Source organism: Muscardinus avellanarius, assembly GCF_963383645.1.
Source record: "Muscardinus avellanarius genome assembly, chromosome: 17".
In the NCBI taxonomy this organism is placed as follows: domain Eukaryota; kingdom Metazoa; phylum Chordata; class Mammalia; order Rodentia; family Gliridae; genus Muscardinus; species Muscardinus avellanarius.
In genome coordinates, this window is record NC_137803.1 from 54,232,885 (window position 1) to 54,257,269 (window position 24,385).

A 24,385-nucleotide genomic window follows, 5' to 3' on the forward strand; every position below is an offset into this window, starting at 1 on the left:
CCTCAGCTACTTAGCAAGGCTCTCAGCAACTTATTGAGACCTTATAGGTGGCTGTCATACTTTTATCTTCATCTCAGAATGTTCTTATTCTTCATTCTTTAAGGATATTTCCAGTAGGCATCAAATCCTGGACTGTCAGTTTGTCCCTTTCAGTGTTTAAAAAAATTGTGTTCCATGGTTTTCAGAAGTTTCACATGATTACTAATGAGAAGTCTGCAATTATTCAGTTGTCTCCCCCACCCCAAGCAATAAATTTCTGTACCACATTTTTCTCTAGGCCTCTGTTTAGAGAGAGTGGGGGAGAAGAGAGAGAGAGGGAGAGGGAGAGGGAGAGTTTTCTCTTTGTTAAGATTGGGTATTTAACGCCCAATGTGGTGGCCCACACTTGTAATCCCTGCGCTTGGGAGGTGGAGACAAGAGGATCGTGCAGGTTCACAGCCAGCCGCGCTGGCTTAAGAGACCCTGTTTTCAAATCAAAATATAAAATATGTCTGGGAGTGTGGCCTGGAAGTAGAAGGGTTTCCAGGAACCCCAGTACCACCAAAAAGAAAAAAAGTTTGGAATTTATATATATATGCTCAAGTATGTACTTCCATGCTGTTAGTTAATCAAATGTGTTTTGTATTTTGTTTATTGTTTTCCTTCTATCTAAATTTTCTACTTGATCTTTCTATTTATTGCTTAGACTGTATTTCCATTTCTTTTAAGAGTGCCTTTTTTGGAACATTTTAATAATAGCTGCTTTAAAATCTCCATCAGAACCAAGTGTGGTGGCCCAAGCTTGTAATCCCAGTACTTGGGAGTCTGAGACAGGAGGATTGCAGGTTTGCAGCCAATTTACCAACGCTCTCCACAGCTTAGACCCTGTTTCAAAATAAAAAAATAAAATAAAATAGGACTGGAGATATAGCTTAGAGGCAGAATGTCCCTGGGTTCAATCCTCAGTACAACAACAACAACAAAAAAAAAAAAAAGAAAAGAAAGAAAAAGAAAAAAAAATCACCATCAGATAATTCCAACTTGTGTCATTTTCACCTTGGCATCTGTTCTTGGTCTGTCTTTTTCAGTTTTTCTTTGGAAGTTGTTCTAGATTCACAGGAAGGTGTAAGCACAGTATAGAGAAGTCCAGGGCACTGTTGATCCAGTCTACCTCAGTGCTTGCATCTTACATAACCGTGGTACAGCACTGAGATCAGAAAATTGCAGCCCATTCAAAGTGTGTGTGTAGTTCTGTGCCAGTTTTTCATGTGTAGTTTCCTGTAACCATCACTAAAACAAAAACATGGAACTATCCCATCACCACAAAGTTCGCCCTGTTTTACTCCTATAGGGTCATATTCCCAGCTTCCACATCCCGACCCCTGGCAACCATTAATCTACTCACATCTCTAAAATTTTATTTGAAGAATGTTACAAAAATAAAACCAGACTGTGGCTTGAAATTTCTCCTTTTCACTCAGCTTAAGACCCCTGAGAGTCGCCCAAGCTGTAGCGTGCGCCGTGGGCTCCTGTTTGCTCCAGAGTGTTATCTCATGGTATGGATGCCCCAGTTTGTTTGGCTATTCGTTACTGATGGTCAGTTCTGCTTTCCCACTTTTGGGCAGTTACAGATAAGGCTTCTGTTAGTGTGCTCGTTTCTCTGGGGTAAATAAATGCTCATGAATGTCGTGCTGGGTTGTGCTTTTCTTGCTGCAGAAGTATTTTCCAGAATGGCCCACTGCTTTATATGCCTGTCTGAGATGTATGAAAGATCGTGTCGCTGTTTTTCATAGTTACTCTAATGGACATGTAATATCTCATAGTGCTTTTAATTTACATTTCTTTAGCAGCTAATGATGTCAAATACCTCTTCATGTATTTATTTGCCATCAGTATGTCCTCTGAAAAATCTGTTCGTGTTTTTTACCCATTTTCTAGGCTGGTTTTATTTTACTGTTAAGTTTGAAAGTTCTTTAACTATTATAGTGAGTGTGATTTGCAAGTACTTTTTCCGTGGTATTTCATCCTCTTAACTGGGTTTATAGCAGGGCAAAAGTTGTTTTGCTGAAGTCCAACTTACTGATGTTTAAAACATATGCTTTTTGTGATAAGTCTAAGAAATCTTCACTGAACTGAGGCTATCAAAAATTTTACCCCCCCCAGCCGGGCGTGGTGGCGCACGCTTGTAATTCCTGCGCTTGGGAGGCAGAGGCAGGAGGATCGAGGCCAGCCGCGCTGGTTTAAGAGACCCTGTTTCAGAAATACAGAAAATAGGTCTGGAAGTGTAGCCCAGAGGTAGAAGGGCTTCTAGGAACCCCAGTACCACAAAAAAAATAAAATAAAAAAATACCCCCCCCCCCTTTTTGGGTGGTACTGGGGTTGGAACCCAGAGGCTTTCTTCCTCTGGGCTATATTCCCAGACTTTTTTTTTATATTTTATTTGGAAACAGGTTCTCACTAAGTTGCTGAGAGCTTCACTAAGTAACTGAGGCTGGCTTCGAACCCGTGTGATCCTCCTGTCTCAGCCTCCCAAGCGCAGGGATTACAAGCGTGCGCCACCACGCCTGGATACCCTATTTTTTTTTTTTTAAGTTTTTTTCTTTTTTTGTGGTACTAGAGATGGAACCCCAGGGTCATTCTACCTCTGAAGCTATACCCCCAGCCCTATATTTTATTCTTTATTTTGAAACAAGGTCTCACTGAGTTGCAGAGGGCCTCACTGAGTAGCTGAGGCTGGCCACGGACCTGCCATCCTCCTGTCTCAATCTCCCAAGTACTGGGATTACAAGCCTGTGCTGGCTGCAGAACCTCCTATCCTCCTGTCTCAGCCTCCTCGGCTTTCCTAAAAATTTTGTGTTTAACATTCAAATCAGCCAGGTGTGGTGGCACACTCTGGACAGAAGGAACACACCAGTTCTCAGCCACTCTCAGCTACTTAGGCCCTCCACAATTTAGTAAGACTTTGTTTTAAAATAAAGAATAAAATTAAGGCTGGGGCTGTAGCTCAGAGGTAGAATGCCCCTGGGTTCAATCCCCAGTGTGGCCAAAAAAAAGCCTCCCCCAAAACAAATTAAATCAATGATCTGTTTTGAGTGTGTTTTGGTATAAGGTGAGGTTTAGGTTGAGATGTGTTCCCTCCACCCCCGCCCTGCGTGAATATCTAATTGGTCCAGAGCCTTTTGTTGGAAAGGCGACCTTTCTCCATAGAATTGCTTTTTTCATTTAGCTAGCCAGGCTTGGTAGCATATGCTTGTAATCTCAGTGCTTGGGAGGTTTGAGACAGGAGGATTGTAGATTTGAGACTAGCCTCAGCACTTTAATGAGACCCCAGCAATTTATTGAGACAATCAGCAACTTATGAAGACCCTGTTTCAAAATAAAGACAAAATAGGGCTTGGGGTATAGCTCAGAAGTAGAGTGACCCTGGTTTCGAACCCAACCACACACAAAATTTTTTTCCACTATACATATGTGTTGGTCTATTTCTGGTTTCTCTATTCTGTTCTGTGTTTCTCCATGAATAGCACACTGTCTTCATTATTATAGCTATATGTCTTAAACTCGGGAAGTTTTCTCCCACATAATTTTTCTTTTTCAAAATTGTTTTTGCTACTTTAGTTTCTGTGCCTTTCCATATGAATTTTAGACTAATCTTGCCCGTATCTACAAAAACTCTTAGTAGAATTTGATATGAATTACACCTGCAGCTCAGTTTTGGGAGTACCGACATCTGTGTTTGTTGTGATTCATGAACACCATATTTATTCATTCTATTTATTTACAAATTGAAAAGTGAATTTTAAATTAATCAGTGCTTTATTTTTTAGCATAAGTCCCATGTATTTTTTTTAGGTTTATACTCAGCTATCTCCTTTTTATTTGAGCAAATGTAATGACGTATTTTAAATGTTCATTTCTTAATATTCATTTTTAATGTTTAGAAGTACAGTTGACTTTGCATATTAATCTTTTATCTTACAATGTTATGATCTTGTGAGTTCACTTGTTCTGGGTGGCTTTTGTTCATTCGTTTTGGGTATTGTTGCTTTGGGATTTTCTGCACAATCATCTGCAAATATGGATGAATTTCTTTCTAATCTGTATGCCTTTTATTTCCTTTAGTTGCTTCACTGAGTTGGCTACAAGTTCCAGTCTAAATTGAGTAAGACTGGTGCCTTGCTTTTTGAGGGAACACATTCAGTCTTTATTGTTAAGTGTGTTAATTGTAGGGTTTTTGTGTTCTTCATCAGCTTGAGAAATTAACTTCTTTCTGATTTTCTAGTTTTTATCATGAATGGGTGTTGGATTTTGCAAATGCATTTTTTTACATCCATCGATATGACCATGTGGGTTTTTTTGTTTGTTTTTGTTTTTGTTTTTTGGTATTGAGGTTTAAATCTGGGTGCATTCTACCACTTAACTATACCCCCAGGTCTTTTTATTTTTATTTTGAAACAGGGTTTTACTAAATTGCTGAAGCTGGCATCCAACCTGCAATCTTCCTGTCTTAACCTTCCAAGTACTGGAATCACAGGCATGTACCATGACACCCAGCTCACTTTAACTGTTTCTCTCTCTCTCTCTCTCTCTCTCTCTCTCTCTCTCTCTCTCTCTCTTTCTCTCTCTCTCTCTTTCTCTCTTTCTCTCTTTCTTGTGGTACTAGGGATGGAACCCTGGGACATTTTATCTTGGAGCTACACCACCAACACTGATTTTTATTCTTTATTTTGGAACAGGGTCTCACTAAGTCCCTGAGGCTGGTTTTAATGCAATCCTCCTGTCTCAGCCTCCCAAGTACTGGGAATACTTTATTTTTAATTATACAACCTAGCAGCATTAAGTATACTTACTGTGTTGTTATTAACCACTATCCATTTCTACATTTTACCATAATTTAAAATGGAAACTCTGTATTCATTAAATACTAACTTTCTACTTCCTATCTCTGTAACCCATGATGTACTTTTATTCTACTTTGTTTCTGTGAATTTGCCATTCCTAGTTTCTGTGTATAAGTGGAAGCAGGTGGTATTTGTTTTTTGGGGGCTGGGCTATTTAATTTTGTATGAAGTTTTCAGGGGCATCTATGTTGTAACAAGCATTAGCATTTCCTTCTTTTTAAGGCTGATTTATCTCTCACTGTGTCTATATACTACCTTTTGTTTCATATTCATTTTTTGATGGATAGTTACATTGTTTCTACTTTTCATTTCTTTTGAATAATGCTACTTGAACAGTGGGATACAGATATCTGTTCCTGTTCAGGCTTCTGCTTTCAGTTCTTCTGAATATATATGCAGAAGTATAATGACTGGATCCTGTAGTAGTTGTTTAAGTTTTTGAGAAATTGATGTATCATTTTCTACAGTGATACATACTGTTTTACATTTCTACCAGCAGTGCACAGGGGCTCTAGTTTTTCCATATTTTCTTTAATACATGTTCATTTCCAATTTCATAATAATAGCTTCCTCATGGGTATGAACTGGGGTTTCATTTTTGTTTTAATTTGCATTTCCCCAATGATTTGTGATGTTGAATATCTTTTCGTGCCATTTTTGGACATTTCTGTGTCTTTTTTGGAGAAATATCTATTCATGTTTTTCTCATTTTAAAATGAATTATTAGCCAGGTGTGGTGGTGCACACTTGTAATCCTCGTACTTAGAAAGCAGAGATAGGAAGATGCCAAGTTCGCAGCCAGCCAGAGCTACTTAGTGAGTGATCTGTAACTTAGTGAGACCTTGTTTCTAAATAAATAAAATTAAAAAATTGAGCCGGGGATGATGTAGCTCAGAGGTAGACTGTCCCTGGGCTCCATCCCCAGAACCCCACCCCTCACAGAATTCTGTATTGTTGAGTTGTAGATACTCCTTTTATATTCTGGTTATTAATCCTTCATTAGATGATTAGTATTATTTTTGTAATACTGGGGATTGAACCCAGGGGAATCCTACCTCCAAACTTTACCCCAGCTCTATTTTTTATTTTGAAACAGTTGCAGAGGCCTCACTAAGTAGTTGAGGATAGCCACAAACCAGCCTTCCCCATGTCTCAGCCTCCCAAATACTGGGATTACAGGCGTGTGCCACCATTCCTGGCTTCTTCATTACATCACTACTGGCAAGTACTTTCTATCATTTTACAGAATGACTTTACTATTAATAGTGTCCTTTGCTTACACCACAAGTTTTACATTGTGCTGAAATCTTGTTGGTTTTTCCTTTTGACCTGTGTTTTTGGTATCATATCAGAGAAATCATTGCCAAATTCAATGTCATGAAGGTTTCCTTTACGTTTTCTTCTGAGCATTTTATAGTTTCAGTTTTTCATTAACTCATTTTAAGTTAAATTTTTAGAACCATGTATATAAGGGTCAACCAACTTTCTTTCTTTCTTTCTTTCTTTCTTTCTTTCTTTCTTTCTTTCTTTCTTTCTTTCTTTCTTTCTTTCTTTCTTTCTGTGGCCCTGGGGTTCCTAGAAACCCTTCTACCTCTGGGCTACACTCCCAGACCATATATATATATTTTTTTTTTATTTTATTTTATTTTATTTTATTTTATTTTATTTGGAAACAGGGTCTCCTAAGCCAGCAAGGCTGGCTTTGAACCCATGCAATCCTCCTGTCGCTGCCTCCCAAGCACGGGGATTACAAGCGTGCGCCACCACACTGGGCTCAACATTTTTTTAAACATGTGGGTATCAAGTTTTCCCAGCACTGTGTGTTGAAAAGATTATCCTTCCATTATCCTTCCCTGGCACCTTTCTTAAAGTCAGTTGATCATATATGTAAGGGCAGATTTGGAGTCTTATTTTTGTTCTACTTGTCTATATATGTGTGTATATCACTACCATGTCATTTGATTACTATATCACTTTGATTACTGTAGTTTTATAGGGAGTTTTGAAATCCAGAAATATGAGTTTTGCAACTTTTTATTTTAAGATTGTTCTGGCTACTTAAGATTCCTTGAGATTTTATATGGAGTTTAGAATGTTGTTTGTTTGTTTGTTTGTTTGTAGTTCTGGGGATGGAACCCAGAGGTTTTCTACCTTCAAGCTGTACTCCCAGACCTATTTTCTATTTTATTTGGAAACAGGGTCTCATCAAGTAGCTGAGGCTGGCTTTGAACCTGCACAGTCCTCCTATCTCAGCCTCCCAAGTACTGGAATTACAAGCATGCACCACCACGCCTGGTTTAGAATGATTTTTTTTTAATTCTGCAGAATTGACCATTAAATTTTTATTTATTTATTTATTTATTTATTTATTTATTTATTTATTTATTTATTATTTGCAGTACTGGGTATGGCCAGGAGCATTCTACCTCTGTGCTATACCCCCCAGCCCCATTTTTTATTCTTTATTTTGAAACAGGATCTCACTGAGTTGCAAAGGGCATCACTAAGTAGATGAGGCTGTCCATGAACCCAGATGCCCCTGTCTCAGCCTCCCAAATGCTTGGATTACAAGCGTGCAACCATTACAATTTATTTTTATTTTTTAATTTTTTTTGGGGGGGTGGTACTGGGGGTGAAACCCAGGGGCTTTTCTACCTCCGGGCTATACTCTCAGACCTATTTTATACTTTATTTGGAAACAGGGTCTCACTAAGTTGCTTAGAGCCTCACTCAGTAGCTGAGGCTGGCTTCGAATCTGTGCGATCCTCCTGTCTCAGCCTCCCAAGCGCGGGGATTACAAGTGTGCGCCGCCATGCCCAGCCAAGACCATTTTTAATGTCTGTTTAGTAAGTCTTATTAATGTCTAGCTTTCTTGGGGGTAGTTTTCTGTCCATTTATTTTATTCCTCTGAGTCTTTTTTTCTTTGTATATCTTGTGGTTTTTAAATAGAAAACTAGCCATTTAACTATAATAGTATGTTAAGGTTGAAAATCAAATTTTCTCTGTTTTCTATAGTGTGTTGGGCGTTTTGTTTTATTGTTGATGCATATAGTAGTCCATTTGTTTTGTAAGTTTTCCGAGTTTTTTTTTGTGAAGACTATTTCTTGGTGATTACTGAAGTCTCCGTTCCTCTAGCTTGGATCCAGCTAATATTTGGATAAAAAATTTCTTCAGTGTCAGATGTGAAAACAAACATCAAAATACAGTACTTGGGAGGTTAAGATAGGAGGATCACAGATTCAAGACCAGCAACTTACGGAGACCGTATTTCCAAATAAAAAATAAAATATAAAATTGGGCTGGGGTGTAGCTCAGAGGTAGATGCCCCTGAGTTCAAGCTCTAATACTACCACCACAACAAAACAAAACAAAACAGTGAGCCAGTTCTCTTAGTGTTTGCAGATTGTGTTGGGTGACCCCTTCACTTAGCTAGGCTTGCTCTGCTTAGGAATGAAGGCTTAGGGTCTTTTCATATATTTTTTTCAACTTGCTTTTTTTTTTTTTTTTGCCTGAGTGTGCAGGTGGCTTTGCAGATTTCCCTGTGTACATGGCTGCTTTTGAATGACTCTCCCAGTCTCACCGCGGCTTCTTTGGACTAGATGGTCTGTGGCGTGTGTTGTTCTGTGGTCCGGCTCCTCCCGCTCCTGTGTTGCCTCAGGCATCAGGGAGTTTGTTTGTAGTGGCCCTGCTTTTAGCTTTTAAGAACAGTAGCTGCTGCTTTCCTGTCTCTCTTGTGCGGCATGAGTCTATTGTAGTCCTTGAGGTATCCCACAGAGGAGTAAAAGTGGATGGACACAGTATACTTTTACTCTGCCCCTTGGTCCAGGCTTGGAGAGTGGGAAGCAGGCAGCTGGCTGCTCAGTGCTGTGACTACCCTTGCCCTATGACAGGTGGGACAAAAGCAAGTAAACCCCCACAACATTTCCCTACCAATTTGTAGATGACTTTACTTGATTGGGCTTCTGCTTGTTGGTTCGGATAGCTTCTGGATTGGTTTGTTGGTCTGCATGTGTTTGTGGGAAAGGAGTCTAGTCCACCAGTATGCTGATATCTGATATTGGTTTAAATATGTATGTAGCAAAGTATACATAACACAAAACCATTTTAACTAATTCTAACAACTGTAGTTTATTGGCACTAAGTCATTGTTGTGTAGCTATCATCAGTGTCATTTTAGTTACAAATGATTTGGCTTCTGCATTCTTCATTCTGTGTGTGTGTGTGTGTGTGTGTGTGTGTGTGTGTGTGTGTGTACACACTGAGGTTTGGACCCAGGGGCATTCTGCCATGGATCTACACCTCTATCCCTATTTTTTTATTCTTTATTTTGAAACAGAGACTCACTAAGTTGCAGAGGGCCTCACCGAGTGGCTGAGGCTGGCCGTGAACTGCTGCAGCCCTCCTGTCTAAGGTCCCAAGTACTAGGATTACAAGCGTGCGCACCTCTTCCAGCCTGCACTCCTCGTCCTGTTCTGCCTGCCTGTTGCATGTGCTGAGGTTCACAGGTGTTTCCGCAGCCTCTGGCGCTCCTGTCTTCCCCTTTCTGTGCTCACTGCGCACTTTGCCCTGTTGACCTCTCAGATGTCGGTGTTCCCCAGAGTTCTAGCCTCCACTTTCTCATCCTCCTTATGTTTGCTCTTGTTGGGCAGCTGCATCTGTTCTCATGGATTAAGTGTACTCTCATGATTCCCAAGTATATATGACAGTCACCGTCTCTCTGTCTAAGTCAAATTCATATTTTCAACTGCATAGTTATCCGTAAAATGATGTCCCTTGGGAATTAAATTTAGTGCATCTAAGCCCAGTGTGGTGGCACGTGCCTGTAACCCCAGTACTTGGGAGGCTGAGACAGGAGGATCACAGGTTTGAGGACAGCCTTAGCAAGCGGTGAGACTCTCATCAACCTAGTGAGACCCTGTTTCAAAATAAAAATGAAGTAGGATTGGGAGTGTAGCTTAGCAGTAGAATGCCCCTGGGTTCCATCCCCAGAACACGCGTAAAAAAATTTAGTATATCTAAAGCACTTATCTTTCCTCCCCAAATTACATTTTTTGCCTTGGTTAATGAAGTAACTGCTCCTATAAACTAGAAGGTACTGAGTAATCATTGTGTATCAGTGTGTGTGTGTGTGTGTGTGTGTGTGTGTGTGTGTGTGTGTGTGTTTTGTGGTGCTGAGGGTTGAACCCAGAGGCATTGTACCTCCAAGTTACACCTTCAGTCCTTTTAGTATTTTTTTAATTTTTTATTTTGAAACAGGGTATCTCTAGGTTGCTAGGGGCCTTCCTAAATTGCTGAGGCTGGCCTTGAACTTGGGATCCTCCTGTCTCAGCTTTCCAAGTACTAGGATTACAAGTGTGCTCCACCAGGCACAGAGTGCTCATATAATCATTTTTAGCCCTTCCTGTCCTTTCAGGTTTTTTATGTTCTTTTGCTTCTAGTGCCCCTGCCTATTTCTCCAATTTAGTTAATTTTTTTTTATCATAACTCTTGCTTAAATTGCCACAATATCCTTCTAATTGCTCCTGTTCGGCCTGTCTTTCTGGATCTAATTTATCAACTTTTTCATAGCCAGACTTTACAAAAATAAAAACAGTCATGTTCTCTTCTTCCTTTCCCCCAAATTCTTCTGGTTCCAGTGACTATCTGAAGATAAATACCCCAATTCTCAGCCTGGTTTGGCACCTCTGACTGTCCCTCGCCGGCTCCCGTGTCTTCTCCTGGCCTTGCTCCTTGTTTGTTACCCTTGTTTGTGTTGTGTTCAGTTCTCTGTCCTGCTCCTGATCGCCTTGCCTCACCAAGTTCTGTTCTTTAAGATGAACCACATGTGGCTCTGATTGATGCTCTGAAGGACGCTGCAGTTCTCTCTGTTTATGTAGCACCTACATATAACGCTTGATAGGCACTCTTCTGCCTACTCTCAACTCCCAGAGGCAGGAAGTGTTTATTTTTTCTGTTTCCCTACAAAGGAGGAGACTGAGTTATAAATAAATAACTGCAGCATAGCACTCAAACACAATGATTCTATCATAGGGAACACAGGAGTTCATTCTGATGTCGTCTCAGGATGTCGGGGAGGCAGCAGAGTGAAGGAAGGCCATTGGAGCAGGCTGAGTGTGAGTGCTCGCTTTCCAGCGGGAGCCTGGGCAGGTGCAGGAGCAGCAGGGCAGGGTGAGCAAGGATGCGGCAGCCCTGCCTGTTGCCGTAGAGAGGAGTGAAGAGCATAGCTGGAGACTGATTAGGAAGGGCCTTGTTTGTTGTTCCAGGTGATTTGAAACACTTTGTTTGTTTGTGTATTTTACTATAATTGCCCTGGGAAGAATTGACCTGAATATAGTAATGTCACACTGGTTAAACATTTTAACTTTATTTAGTATCAAGTTAAGATTCCCTAAAGAAATTGTTTTCATTTTCATATCAGTGCTTAATTTTGAAAACTTCTTATTTCTTATTTATTTATCTGGTGAAAGGATTTATTGAAAACTTTCTACTGTATGTACTAACCATATTTTCTTTAAATGGTATATCCTCTGTCACCAAGGTTTGGTACCTTTTTTTTTTTTTTTTTTTTTTTGCGGTCCTGTTGAGTGGCTGAGGCTGGTTGCTACCTGTGAGCCTCCTGTCTCAGCCTCCAAAGTGTGGCCCAGCAGATATGCTGCACCATGCCTGGCTCGGCAGCCTTCTTTTAGTGCTACTAGTCTGTTTTAGAAGTAATTTGGTTTTCATAAGCCCTGGTTTTGCTGTTATTGTTGTAATCGATATTTGGGGGATAGTCACTCCAAAAAATGTCTGTTAGAAAAAACTGTTAAAACTGTTCTTCAACTATTGAATACTAGTAGCAGAGAATTCAATTATTGAAATTCCTTAGCATTGATTGACTCCTCTCTTATATATATATCTTCTCCAATATCCTCTCCACTACCTTCTTAAATTGATGATTTAGCTAAATTATGAACATGTTGCAAAAGTAGAGCATAGTTTTGCTTCACTCCTAAATCGCAAAATCAAAAAAGGAACAGTAGGATTATATGCGTTGGCTGTCATTCCTTGTGAACTGATCTTATTTGGTGGTACTGGGATGCAACCCAGGTTACACCCCCAGCCCTATTTTTTATTCTTTCTTTTTGAAATGGGGCCTCACACTAAGTAGCTGAGGCTGTCTGTGAACCGCGGTCTTCCTGTCTCAGCCTCCCGGATGCTGGGGTTACAAGGGTGCACCACCACGCTCAGCTTGTCCTGAATCTTTCAGCCCATCATTCTTTTCAACAATGACTCAAAAACAAAACCATTCTCCATAGTACTGTGCAGTAATGCGAACCACATTTACCAGAGTGACACTTGGTGAATAGTTTAGGATTACCCAAATGTTTCTCTTACTCCTGCTGTAAGATGCAGTTTGAATGGCTGCCTTTCCATTCAGCAGTGAGCGGCAGACCTTCACACTACCCAGTGCTTGCTTAGATAATCCTTCAGTAGCCACTTAGAAGCAAAAGCTTCTGTTTATTTTTTTTAACTACTGGTTGCCCTAGAAAGTACTTTAAAGAAAGAGAACTCTGTTAATACCAATACATTTGTCAAATTTAGTATTTATTCAGCTTGCATTTGCGATTAGATACTTTATTTTATAGTAAATCTCATGCTTTATTAGCCATTATTTAGTTGTTATCTTGTAAAGTATTTGCAATCAAAAGTAAAGGTTTTGATGAGTATCTGTAACGAGTATAAATGCAGTAATAAGAAATAAAATGTAAAATTTTATGCCCTTTGAGGAGAAAAGTGTATGGATTGAAACCACTCAGAGCCAATCTGTGGTAATTTTCCTATTCTTGTGCCCAGCAGATTTAGAAGGTGAAGAATTTATATATGAAAAAACTTTAACTTTTTCTTCCTTTCCCAGTGCTCATGTAACCTTGTGAAGGGTATTAATGAATATTAGATACACTGGATAGGGGAAATTAAATGTTAAATATGTTCTCTCTCTCTTTTGGTACTGGGTGTTGAACACAGGGACAGTCTTGTTTGTTGTTGTTTGGTTTTGTTTACAGTACTGAGGATGGAACCCAGGGGCATTCTACCTCCGAGCTACATCCCAGCTCTATTTTTTTTTTTTTTTATTCTGAAACAGGGTTTCACTGAGTTGCAAAGGGCCTCACTGAGTAGCAGAAGCTGGCCACGAAACTGTGATCCTCGTGTTTCAGCCTCTCAGATACTGGGATTGCAATGTCTGCCTCTCAAATGCTAGGGTTCCAAGCCTGTGCCACTGCACCCAGCTGGGACATTGCTTTTTAAAACAGAGGCTCACTGAGTTGCTTGGACTGGTCTTTGACCCGTGATCCTCCTGTCTTAGCCTTCCTTGTATCTGGATTACAGGCATGTATCACCACCTCCAGCTCTGTTCTATTCTTTTTTAAATATGGTTTTATTGGTTTATTGTAATTACACATCATAATTAGGTTCAGAGTCATAGAAATATGCATACAGAGCACTTGGTGTGTTTTCTATTGTCCAAAAAACTAACTGTTGGTTTATTTTTTAGGATGGATTGGATGCTTTGGTATATGATTTGGATTTTCCTGCCTTAAGAAAAAACAAAAATATTGACAACTTCTTAAGCAGATGTAAGTAATTTTTTGTGATGGTTAACAGTAGACTACATCTTAATTTAGATAATCAAGCCTTTCTTTTTTCCCTTATTTCTTTTTGATTATTTCATTAATAATTCCTACATATTAGTAGAAACTGAAAAAAACTTTATTAACCAATTTGAGTGCCTAGAAGAAAAATCTACAAAGTAGTCTTCAGAGAAGGGAATGAAAGAAAAATAGCTAAAACAAACATGTCTTTAAAATGCACGTACAACACGGGCGTGCTGGTGCACACTTGTGATCCCAGCATTCAGGAGGCTGAGACCTGAGGATCACGGTTCACGGACACTCAGCTACTTAGTGAGGCCCTCTGCAACTCTTGAGACCCGGTTTCAAAATAAAGAATAAAAAATTGGGCAGGGAGTGTAGCTCGGAGGTCAAATGCCTCTGGGTTCCATCCCCAGACCCACAAAATAATTAAAATAAAATAAAATGCACATACAAATGTACACATTGAGTTTCAATATATTTGTTTCCTACCTTTAAATTTTTTAAAATTATTTATGTTTTGCAGTACTGGGGATGGAACCCAGGGGCATTCTACCTCATAGCTACACTCCCAGCCCTATTTTTTATTCTTCATTTTGAAACAGGGTCTTGCTGAGTTGCAAAGGGCGTCACTAAGTAGCTGAAGCTGTCTGAGAACCATGATCCTCCTGTCTCAGCCTCCCAAATGGTGGGATTACAAGTGTGCACCACCACACTCGGTCCTACTTTTTTTTTTATATAAGTGAATTAACTATTATATTTGAAAACCCACATGTAAGAATTCATTAAATATGAATAGCCCTCTTAAGGTAAAATAAATTTTGTTCATGAAAGCTATTTTATAAAAGTTCTAAACTACTTTGGATTTTGATAGGATAAAAATGTGGTTGTGCACTAGAAATTTAATATCCAAATGCAGTGGTATTTCTATTTATTAGCAGCAGGCAATCATGAGTTGAAATCATATGGACTATACTACACTTGAGAAAATACTGTGTAAAACCTCATACTGAGAACTATACAGTATTGCAGACAGAAATCAAAGAAGCTAGGTGGTGGTTTCTTGTGACTTTAATCTTAGTCCTTGAGGTTGGGACAGGAGGATCACAGGTTCAAGGCCAGCCCCTGCAACTTAGCAAGACCCTGTTTCAAAATAAATAGAGCTGGGAGTGTAGCTCCCAGGTAGAATGCCCCTCATTCAGTATTGATGTATTGAACAGTTCAGTATGGAAGTGTCAGGAGCACCCACATTCATTAATTTATGGAGTCCTGTATTCTCAGCACCTTAGCAGGCATTTTTGTCTAAAGTGCCCAGCAAATTCATATGGGAGCAGGAAGAGCTTAGGATCACCAGAACAGTCTGAGAAGGAAGCAAAGTTGCAAGACCAAGATTAGATCCAGGTGGAGAAATTAAGCACTTGGGTAAATGAAACAGAAGGAGTCTCCACAGACCCAGAGGTACGTCCAGTTGACTCTTAGCAGATGACGAGGTGATTCCGTGTTCCAGCCTGACTTTGTACCAACTGCAAAAACCTAAGTAAGATTAAAAAAAAAAAGATTTTAGAAGAAAACATGAAAATGTTTGTGACTTTGGGTAAGCCAGAATTCCTTAGATGGATATCAAATATCACAAACTTGTTTTTGTGTGTGTGGTACTATACTGGAGACTGACCCAGGGGCACTCTACCTCCGAGCTGCCCCACCAGCTGGCCCCCCCCCCCCCCCCCGTACTGGAGGTGGAACCCAGGGGCACTCTACCTCTGAGCTATACTCCAGCCCTATTTCTTTTTTCTTTATTTTGAAACAGAGTCTCACTAAGTTGCCAAGGACCTCACTAAGTAGCTGAGGCTGTTCAAGAACCAGTAATCAAGAGAAAACATTGATATAAATTTTCATCGCCTTAGATAAAGTTGTTGTTTCTCCGATACAGTACTAAAAGCAGGAGCAACAAAAGAAAAATAGATAAATGGGACACTGTCAAAAGTAAAAACTTCTGTGCTACAAAGGACACTGTCATATAGAGTGTAAAGACAACCCACAAAATAAGAAAAAATATTAGCAAATCATATACTTGACCAGGGAGGTGTCAAGAACATACAAAGAAGTCTTACAACTCAATAATGAAAAGACAATTTTAAAATGGACAAATAGAGCCAGGTGTGGTGGCACTCTCCTGTAATCCTAGAACTTGGGAAGCTGAGATAGGAGGATCACAGGTTCAAAACTAGGCTCAGCAACTTAACGAGATCATAAAAAAAAGGGCCAGAGATGTAGTTTGGAGGTAGACTGCTAATACTGGGTTCAATCCCCACTCCAAAAAATAAAAAATAGACTTGTTTTCAAAGAATGTACAGAAATGGCCAATAAGCAATGAAAAACTGTCCATTCAACATGGTTAATGAGTAGGAGGTTGCAGTTTATGGCCACAGTAACATGTCATTACACACTTGTTGAGTGACAAAAAATTTTAAAGACTGATAATATCAAATATTTATGAAAAGTTGAAAGTTGGAACTCTGCTGCTTGGCTTGTCAGTGGTAAGGCACTTTGGAAAATAGTTTCTCATAAAGTTATAAGTACTCTTAGCCATATGATCCAGCAGTTCTACTCCTAAGTATTTATTTAAAAGAAACAATATGTCTACATGAAGACATCTTTAAACCACAAAGAATGTTTAAGGGGGCTTTGTTTGTAATTGCTGAAAACTAGAAGCAACTCAAGTGCCCGTCAGCTGGTCACCGAGTGACTCCCTGGTCTAGCCACACAGTAGCCACACTCAGCAACATAAAGAACCAAATCACTGGCATGGACACTGGTCAGTCTCAGAAACATTTTGTTAAGTGAGAAAAGCCAGGCACAGAAGGCTGCCGGGATGCAGCTCTGGTGGGGTGGCTGCCGTGCATGTGTGAGGTGCTGGGTTTAATCCCTCGCGTTGAAGAAAAAAGGAGAAAAACGCTCCTGCCGTATGATTCCACTTACGGAAACCTCAGGAAACATAAAACTTTTGAGATTGAATTTATATGAGAAGTGTCTGATCTAGAGAGGACTCAGAACTGACCAATACTCACATGAAAAACCAGGATATGAAGAAATTTTGGAATTCTTTTAAACTTTGGTGACGATTACACAAGTGTGTGGTGTTCAAAACTTATTGAAATCAACATCTACCAAGGACCATACACTCTCAATTACACATTAATAAACCCAACTTTTAAAGAAACGTGAAGTTTAATGCCTATTTAAGAATAAATTTTAAACCAACATGTTGCTTGAAAAAAATTTTAGGTTAATTTTTTTAAAAAACGACATATGTGGGTACTGTGAAATAATAAGGAAACAGGAACAAAAACAAGGTGAAAAAACACATTGTAAATATAAACACCTTGGGCGCAGTGGCACATGCCCGTAATCCTAGGATTTGGGAGTCTGAGACAGGAGGATCACAGGTTCAAGGCCAGCCTCAGAACTCAGACTCTTTTCAAAATGAATAATAAATAGAGTTGGGTGTATATCTTGGAGGTAGAATGTCCGGAGTTAAGTCCCCTGCACCATGGGGAGAGAGGGCCGTAAGCGCGCATATACACAAACACACACATACACTATATATAGAATCAAACTCATTTTTCAATATACTTATAACATTCTTCAGTTCCTGGCTTTGTGCTTATGTACTATTTCACACCATGTAGTAGATTTTGTAGGATAGTATTTTACATACTGATGAAATCCTTTTTTTTTTTCCCCCCCTCGGTACAGGGGATGAAACCCAGAAGCACTGTATCTCTGAGCTACATCCCCAGCCCTAGTTTTTAGTCTTTTATTTTATTTATTTTTTAAGTTTTTAAAATTTTTTGGTGGTACTGGGGCTGGAACCCTTCTACCTCCGGGCTACACTCCCACACCTATTTTATATTTTTATTTGGAAACAGGGTCTATCAAGGGTCTCTTAAGCCAGCCAGGCTGGCTTCGAACCCGCGCGATCCTCCTGTCTCCACCTCCCAAGCGCAGGGATTACAGGTCCGGCCTCGTCTTTTATTTTTTTTAACAGGATCTCACTGAGTTGCAAAGAGCCTCACTAAGTAGCTGAGGCTGTCAGGGAACCATGATCCCAGTCTCCGCCTCCAGAATGCTGGGATTACAAGCTTGCGCCACCATGCCTGGCTTGTTAAAATCCATTTTGATGGGTCTGTCATTTTCCATCAACGAGTACATCAGAATTATTTGTTAAAGGTCTGTTTTGTTTCTGTTTTTTGCTGACAAGTAGTCGATGTAGTGATCTAAGAGTACACCTGGAATTTGAGATAAAATTGTTCTCTTTAAAATAAAATACCTAGGAATAAAATTAACCCAAAAGATGAAACATCTTCACAATACAAATAATATATCACCTTGGAAGTAAGTGACCTGGGAAAAGATAGAAGACAAGATCATTGGAGGAAAAAGAGGCTGGGTTATTGGAAGCATCATCTATGAGTGTATTAAAACCACTAAGAATTAAATCAGATGCCAGGTGTGGTAGCGCACGCTTGTAATCCCAGTACTTGGGAGGCTGAGACAAGAGGATCATGGATCAACTTAGTGAGACCCTGTTTCAAAATAAAGACTAAACAGTCAGGCTGGAGGTGTAGCTCAGAGGTAGAAGGCCCCTGAGTTCAAACCCCAGTTCTGCTGAATAAATAATTAAAATAAAATATGAGGAGGTCATTGGAGAGTGTCAGTAAACCAGGAACTCAGATTAGCCAACAGTAAGATGTGGTGACCTGAGAGTCAATAGGTTATAGCAGCAACAAGAGCTATAACCTACACAGGGAAAGTCACGGCTCGCAGACTTCGGGGTGACTTGGAGCTGGCCCTGGAGTTCATCTGTTCCTTCTCTGGGTCCAGTAGTCCAGGACACGTGGGAGGGGAAAGTCATCACGAGAGCTTCAGGGGAGCAGTATCTTGAGAGGAGAGCTATTTTCATTCCAGCAGGGTTGGCAGACTGTAAACCCAAGGCCAGATCTCACCTTCCACCTAGTTTGTGTCCATACATACATTTTTAGTGGGCCATTGCCATACTATTTCTGTAATGCATCTTCTCTGGCTGCTTTTGCACTACAATGGCTGGATTGAGTGTTTGCAACAGAGGCCGTACATGGCACTGATTGCACACCGCTACCCACACAGTATAAACCACCGTGATACACTTCAAACCCAGCATTTTGAGTGCAGGGTGTATCACCATACCTTAATGTTGTATTTATTTTTTATTACTAGTGCATACCCATTCTGTCAAAACAAGAAAGTATATTTCAGATGTTCTTTGGAGGCATAGTGAGATGTGGGTTATTTTGTCAAGTTAGATGGCAAAGTATTCTGTTTTTATGCAGTGACATTATAGCTGTGCTAAAAAATAAATACCATGTACAGTGACATGACCAGACTAAGCACTAATAATATTCTCAACTCATGGAGCAACAACAGTTATAAGAAATAGAAAACTTAAAATTGAGTAGCTGTCTCATCGCAGTCGAATTTCTTCACATAGAAAGGAAATGAGTCTACAATCTTATTTACTAGTCACTTTTAGCCAAGCACAGAAATCTATTCACTGATAGTATATGATTATAGAAGCCAAACACAGATAGGAGAGAAAGGCTTGCTGAAGTCCACCAGCCTCGAGGCCAGGCGTATAGCTCAGGTGGAGTGCTTGCCTAGTATGCAGGAGACCATGGTAAGTTTAGTTTTCAGCATGGCTAAAACAACAACAAAATACAGCAAAAGAAGAAGACTTTAGTCTTTGGGAAAGAACAGTTCCTCAACGAATTGAAGACATTAGGAGCAACATCAGTTGTCAGTTAAAAAACAAGACAATTTTGATCATTTTTCTTTGACTTTGTTATTTGAGGAATCAGTGCAGAGTGTGAAGTGATTGAAGAATTAACTTGTGAGTATAGTCTGCCCTTACAGACTCTGGAAAGCTTGCTCTGTTTTCATTATGACACGTAACATATTGTGGAATTGAATTATCTAAATTATTTCTCTTCCCTATAGAATATGATCTCCCTATACCTGGGACCCTATTTGCCCTCTAGTTTTAATATATTGTCTACTATTAATTGGTTCTGAATGAATATCATAAATATGTCATTCTTGGTTTTTATCTCTTCTTCACGTATGCTCAATAAATTTGTCTGTTTTATTTCCAAGATTTTTTTCCTTCAAATTCACCCTCTCCTCTCCATTTTTCTTAGTGCTGCTATGAAATAATCCTGGGGGGGAACATTGTCGCAGTCTTCCAGTCCTTAATATTTTTTTCTTGCTTGATTATTTTTGTTCTTATTTTTTCCCTGGCTTGGTGTTTTGGAACTAGAATTGTAAGAAATTTATGATTTAATTGTAAATCTGAGCCTATGTTGGTTATGAAAAATAAAACAACGAGCAAAATTTGATATCTCAGGATGCCCCGTGCTGGCTCACTATGAATATAAAACTCAGGAGGTTTCTCAGATAAGCTGTGGGCAATTGCTCATAAGGGGCGAGGGAAGAACTGACCAGGCTTGGATTGCCACCAGTCAGTTACGTCTGGAAACAGAATTGAAGTTAGGAAGGCCATGTTCCCAGTGGAGTAAGTGGTACTATGACCAGTGGGTCCTTCCCGCCCACCCTCCCTTCCTTCTTTCTTTTCTTTGTACTGGAGAGTGAACACAGGGACATACTACCTCCTAGCTGTACCCTCAGCCCTATTTTTTTTTTTTTTAATTTTGAAGTAGGGTCTCACTACTTACTGAGGCTGTCCTCCAACCTGTGATCCTCTTATCTCAGCCTCCCAAGTACTAGGATTACAGCTGTTGGCCACATTGCCCAGCCCATTGGATATTTCTTGACTGTCCCAAATTTGTGCTAAAACCCAGCCCAAGTTTCCTTTGTATGGAAAATGGGGATCTGGTTATTTCTAATTATGTAAGATAGGTTTGGTGAGCATCTAGTGTATATAGGTGGTTTTCTGCCTCAAGTGAGCCATCAGCCTATGAAGATAAGGCCATAAATGGTACCACTAGACCCAGGGGTAGGTCTGCTACACGTTACTTTCCAATAAACAGACTTCAGTTTTAAGATCCTGGAATTAGGGAGGATGTGGCTAAAATAATCCTGAGTGTTTGGGAAACTAAAGTCTGTTAGACTTTTCTATTAAATCCTTGATTAGTTCTAGTTGAATCCTTGGTGAGTCGAAGACAGCTAAAATCATCAAGGAGTACTTTCTTTCACTGGCCATTAAATTAGCCTGGATTCGGATAAGCAAAAATGAACGGTAGTAGAAGAGATCTTTTAGCTATCAAGTAACGTGTCTGCAGTCTTAGGACTACAGCCTTTTTATGGCCCTGTCATGCAGCTAGACCCAGGGATCCTACAGGCTGTTCTTTAACACGTTATTTGGGTTCAGGATGTTCTTGTCTTTAGTATTACAGTACTCTTAAAATTCTCCTCACCTCCAGTGTTGCCCCTAGGGTTCATCTTTTACATCTTCCCCAGAGTAGTTTGGCTGTTCTGTGTCCTGGCTCCCCGCACAGTGATGGCTTTTAGATTGTGCTTCTCATTTCCCAGCAAACCCCACAGGATGCTCAAGGACTGCATTATGGGAGACCATGAAGAACATGCAGTTTCAGCCCGACCCAGCACCCCTGACTGCCTAGAGCGCAGCCGTTTCCTTGATCTCCTTATATGTTGAGCTGTTTTAAACTTTAATCTGAGAAAGGCTTTTGATGATTAAATAGTAATTTTGTAACTACTGACCTACAGGTAAAGTTCAAACTCTCTAACCAGAATAGGGCTCACCAACCCTTTTCTGGCCATTACTACCACTTGATACTCCAGCTGCAGAGAGCTTAGGTAGAGTTCCACTGTGCCTTTGGTTGCGTTGCCCATCTGCTCCTAACGGTCCTTCCCGTCGGTCTCTCCCTTGTGGATAACTGCTGCCTTTTAAACAGGCGCCAGGCGTTACCTCAGAAAGCCTCCGAGCCATCTCCTTCCTATGCAGGCTTGAATTAGGTATCTTCTTCAGAACTCTAGAAACTGCTTATAGTGTTGACTACATTTTTTCAATATTTCTGTTTAATTTGCTTGAGCTTAAACTCCTTAAGAGCAGGAACTATGTCTTAAAGTTACCTTTATGTATCTCCAGAAATTAGAGCCTGATAAGTAGTAGACACAGATATTTGTGCAATGAGTTGATGATTGTCTATCTTTTTACTGCATCTTGTGGTAGATTTTTAATCCAGAATTAATTGTACTTGTTATTCCTCTGTGGAAATTTGTTTTCTGTTGTATATGTCTATTGGTCCTAATATAAACAAGTGCTTGAGTTTGAATGTGCATTATTATTTATTTATTTATTTATTTATTTATTTCAGTACTGGGGATGGAACCCAGGGGCATTCGCCCTCCGAGCTATACTCCCTGCCCTACTTTTTATTCTTTATTTTGAAACAGGGCCTCACTGAGTTGCAGAGGGCCTCACTAAGTAGCTGAGGCTGTCCACGAACCGCGATCCTCCAGTCTCAGCCTCCCAAATGCAAGTGTGCGCCACCATGCCCGGCTATTGAGTGTGTATTTTAAAAGAAAGAATAGTATTGCCTCTTTTATTAGAAACTAGAACTTTAGTTTAATAGCTGTCTTTGTATTTTGTGCAACTCTGAAATGTGAAGCTTTTCCATGTAATCTCATGCCAGTGTTGACCCATGTGGATTAAAATAGCCCTATTTTAGTCTATGACCAAATTAGGAATTGAAATATCTGTCCAGTGGGGATTTGTAAATTACTGTAGTTCGTAGCATGACAGGTTTATATAAATAATTGCAGTGATTCCCACTGTGTGTTTTAAGTTAAAATCTAAGTTCAAACACAGAAATGTAATAAGTACCAAAGATTACCATTTGAAAAATGTTTGATTCTTTAGCCTGTATGTCTTTGATATCGTAAGTCTTTTTAAAAGGTGCAACTGACTTAAAAGAATTTTACTTGCCAGGCGTGGTGGCGCACGCTTGTAATCCCCGCGCTTGGGAGGCAGAGACAGGAGGACCGTGCAGGTTCGAAGCCAGCCGCGCGCGCTGGCTTAGGAGACCCTGTTTCCAAATAAAAATGTAAAAATAGGTCTGGGAGTGTAGCCTGGAGGTAGAAGGGCTTCCAGGAACCCCAGTACCACCAAAAATAATAATAATAAAAAAAAGAATTTTACTTAATGAAATTATGTACCCATTTCCATAAATTCAGGTTGATATGTACTTAAAATACCAGGATTAATTAATTATTCTGGTTCTGTTCATAATTTTAATTTTTTAAATTAAAAATAATTTAAATTTTTTTCCAGTGCTGGGGAATTGAACCCAGGGTGCTCTGTCACTGAGCTATACCCTGCCCTTTATATTTCTTATTTTGAGACAGTCTCACTAAGTTGTTTAGGCTGATTTTGAACTTGTGATCTTTCTGGTTTAGCTTCCCAAGTAGCTGGGATTACAGGCATGCACTACCATAAACACTTGGCTTTATTGTGTGTGTGTGTGTATATACACACACACACACACACACACACACACACACACACACTCACACACACACACACTCACACTAACTGGGGATGGAATCCAGGGGCATTCTACCTCTGAGCGACAACCCCAACCTTATTTTTTATTCTTTATTCTTTATTTTGAAACAGGGTCTCATTGAGTTGCAGAAGGCCTCATTAAGTATCTGAGGATGGCCACAGACTGTTATCCTCCTGTTTTAGCCTCCCAAATGCTGGGATTACAGTGTGTGCCATCACACTCGGCTTTTATTGTCAAATTTAATAAAAACTTTTATTTTTTTGTGTGGTACTGGGGATAGAACCCAGGGGTTTCTACCCTCAGTCTACACTCCCATGCCTATTGTATATTTTTTTATTTGGAAACAGGGTTCCACGAAGTTGCTGAGAGCCTCACTAAGTAGCTGAGTCTGGTTTTGAACCTGTGCAATCCTCCTGTCTCAGCCTCCCAAGTGCTGGGATTACAAGCATGCACCACCACGCCTGGCAATAAAAACTTTTAATACTGTAGTGAAGCCATTCCAGAATTTATTTTGAAAAATATTTAGCATGTTGAACTTTTTTTGGTATGTGTGGTAGTTAGGATGAAACCCAGGGGCTTTTCTACCTCTGGGCTATCCTCCCAGACCTATTTTATACTTTATTTCGAAACAGGGTCTCACTATGTCGCTGAGAGCCTCACTAAGCAGTCGAGGCTGGCTTCGAACCCGTGCATTCCTCCTGTCTCAGCCTCCCAAGCCCTGGGATTATAAGCATGCGCCACCATGGCTGGCTTGCATGTTCAACATTTATTTCAAGTTTCACTGTATTGTCAATTTTTTTTCAAAACTGGGGATTGAGCCCAGGGATATTCCACCTCCAAGATATACCCCCAGTCCCATTTTTCATTCTTTATTTTGAAACAGGGTCTCACTAAGTTTCCAAGGGCCTAAGTAGCTTAGGCTGGCTGCAAACCTATGATCCTCCTGTCTCAGCCTCCCAAGTGTTAGGATTACAAGCAAGTAACACTGTCCCAGCTCAGTTGTTCGTTTTTTTAATGGCACTTGGGATTGAACTAGGTGCAGTCTACCTCTGATCTGAACCTCCAGCCCTTTTTTAATTTTCATTGTGAAACAAGGTCTCACTATTTTGCTGAGAGTCAAATGTTTATTAATTATAATGCTTTAGTAACTTAAAATTATAAACTTTTCTTTTATACAGATAAAGACACAATAAATAAAATTCGAGATTTACGAATGAAAGCTGAAGATTATGAAGTAGTGAAGGTGATCGGTAGAGGTGCGTTTGGAGAAGTTCAACTGGTAGGTTGTTGTAAT

The 24,385-nt window shown here is 39.9% G+C and overlaps 1 protein-coding gene across 1 annotated transcript in view; it reads left to right on the forward strand.

The window, feature by feature from the left end:
- Window positions 1-24,385, forward strand: part of ROCK1 (Rho associated coiled-coil containing protein kinase 1) — a gene marked incomplete at both ends in the record, with an annotated part of 146,004 nt that overhangs the window by 25,155 nt on the left and 96,464 nt on the right. Inside the window, 2 exons of the mRNA XM_080714719.1 lie at window positions 13,414-13,495; window positions 24,270-24,370. Of these exons, the coding sequence (XP_080570845.1) occupies window positions 13,414-13,495; window positions 24,270-24,370 (183 nt within the window). The remainder of the gene's footprint in view (window positions 1-13,413; window positions 13,496-24,269; window positions 24,371-24,385) is intronic.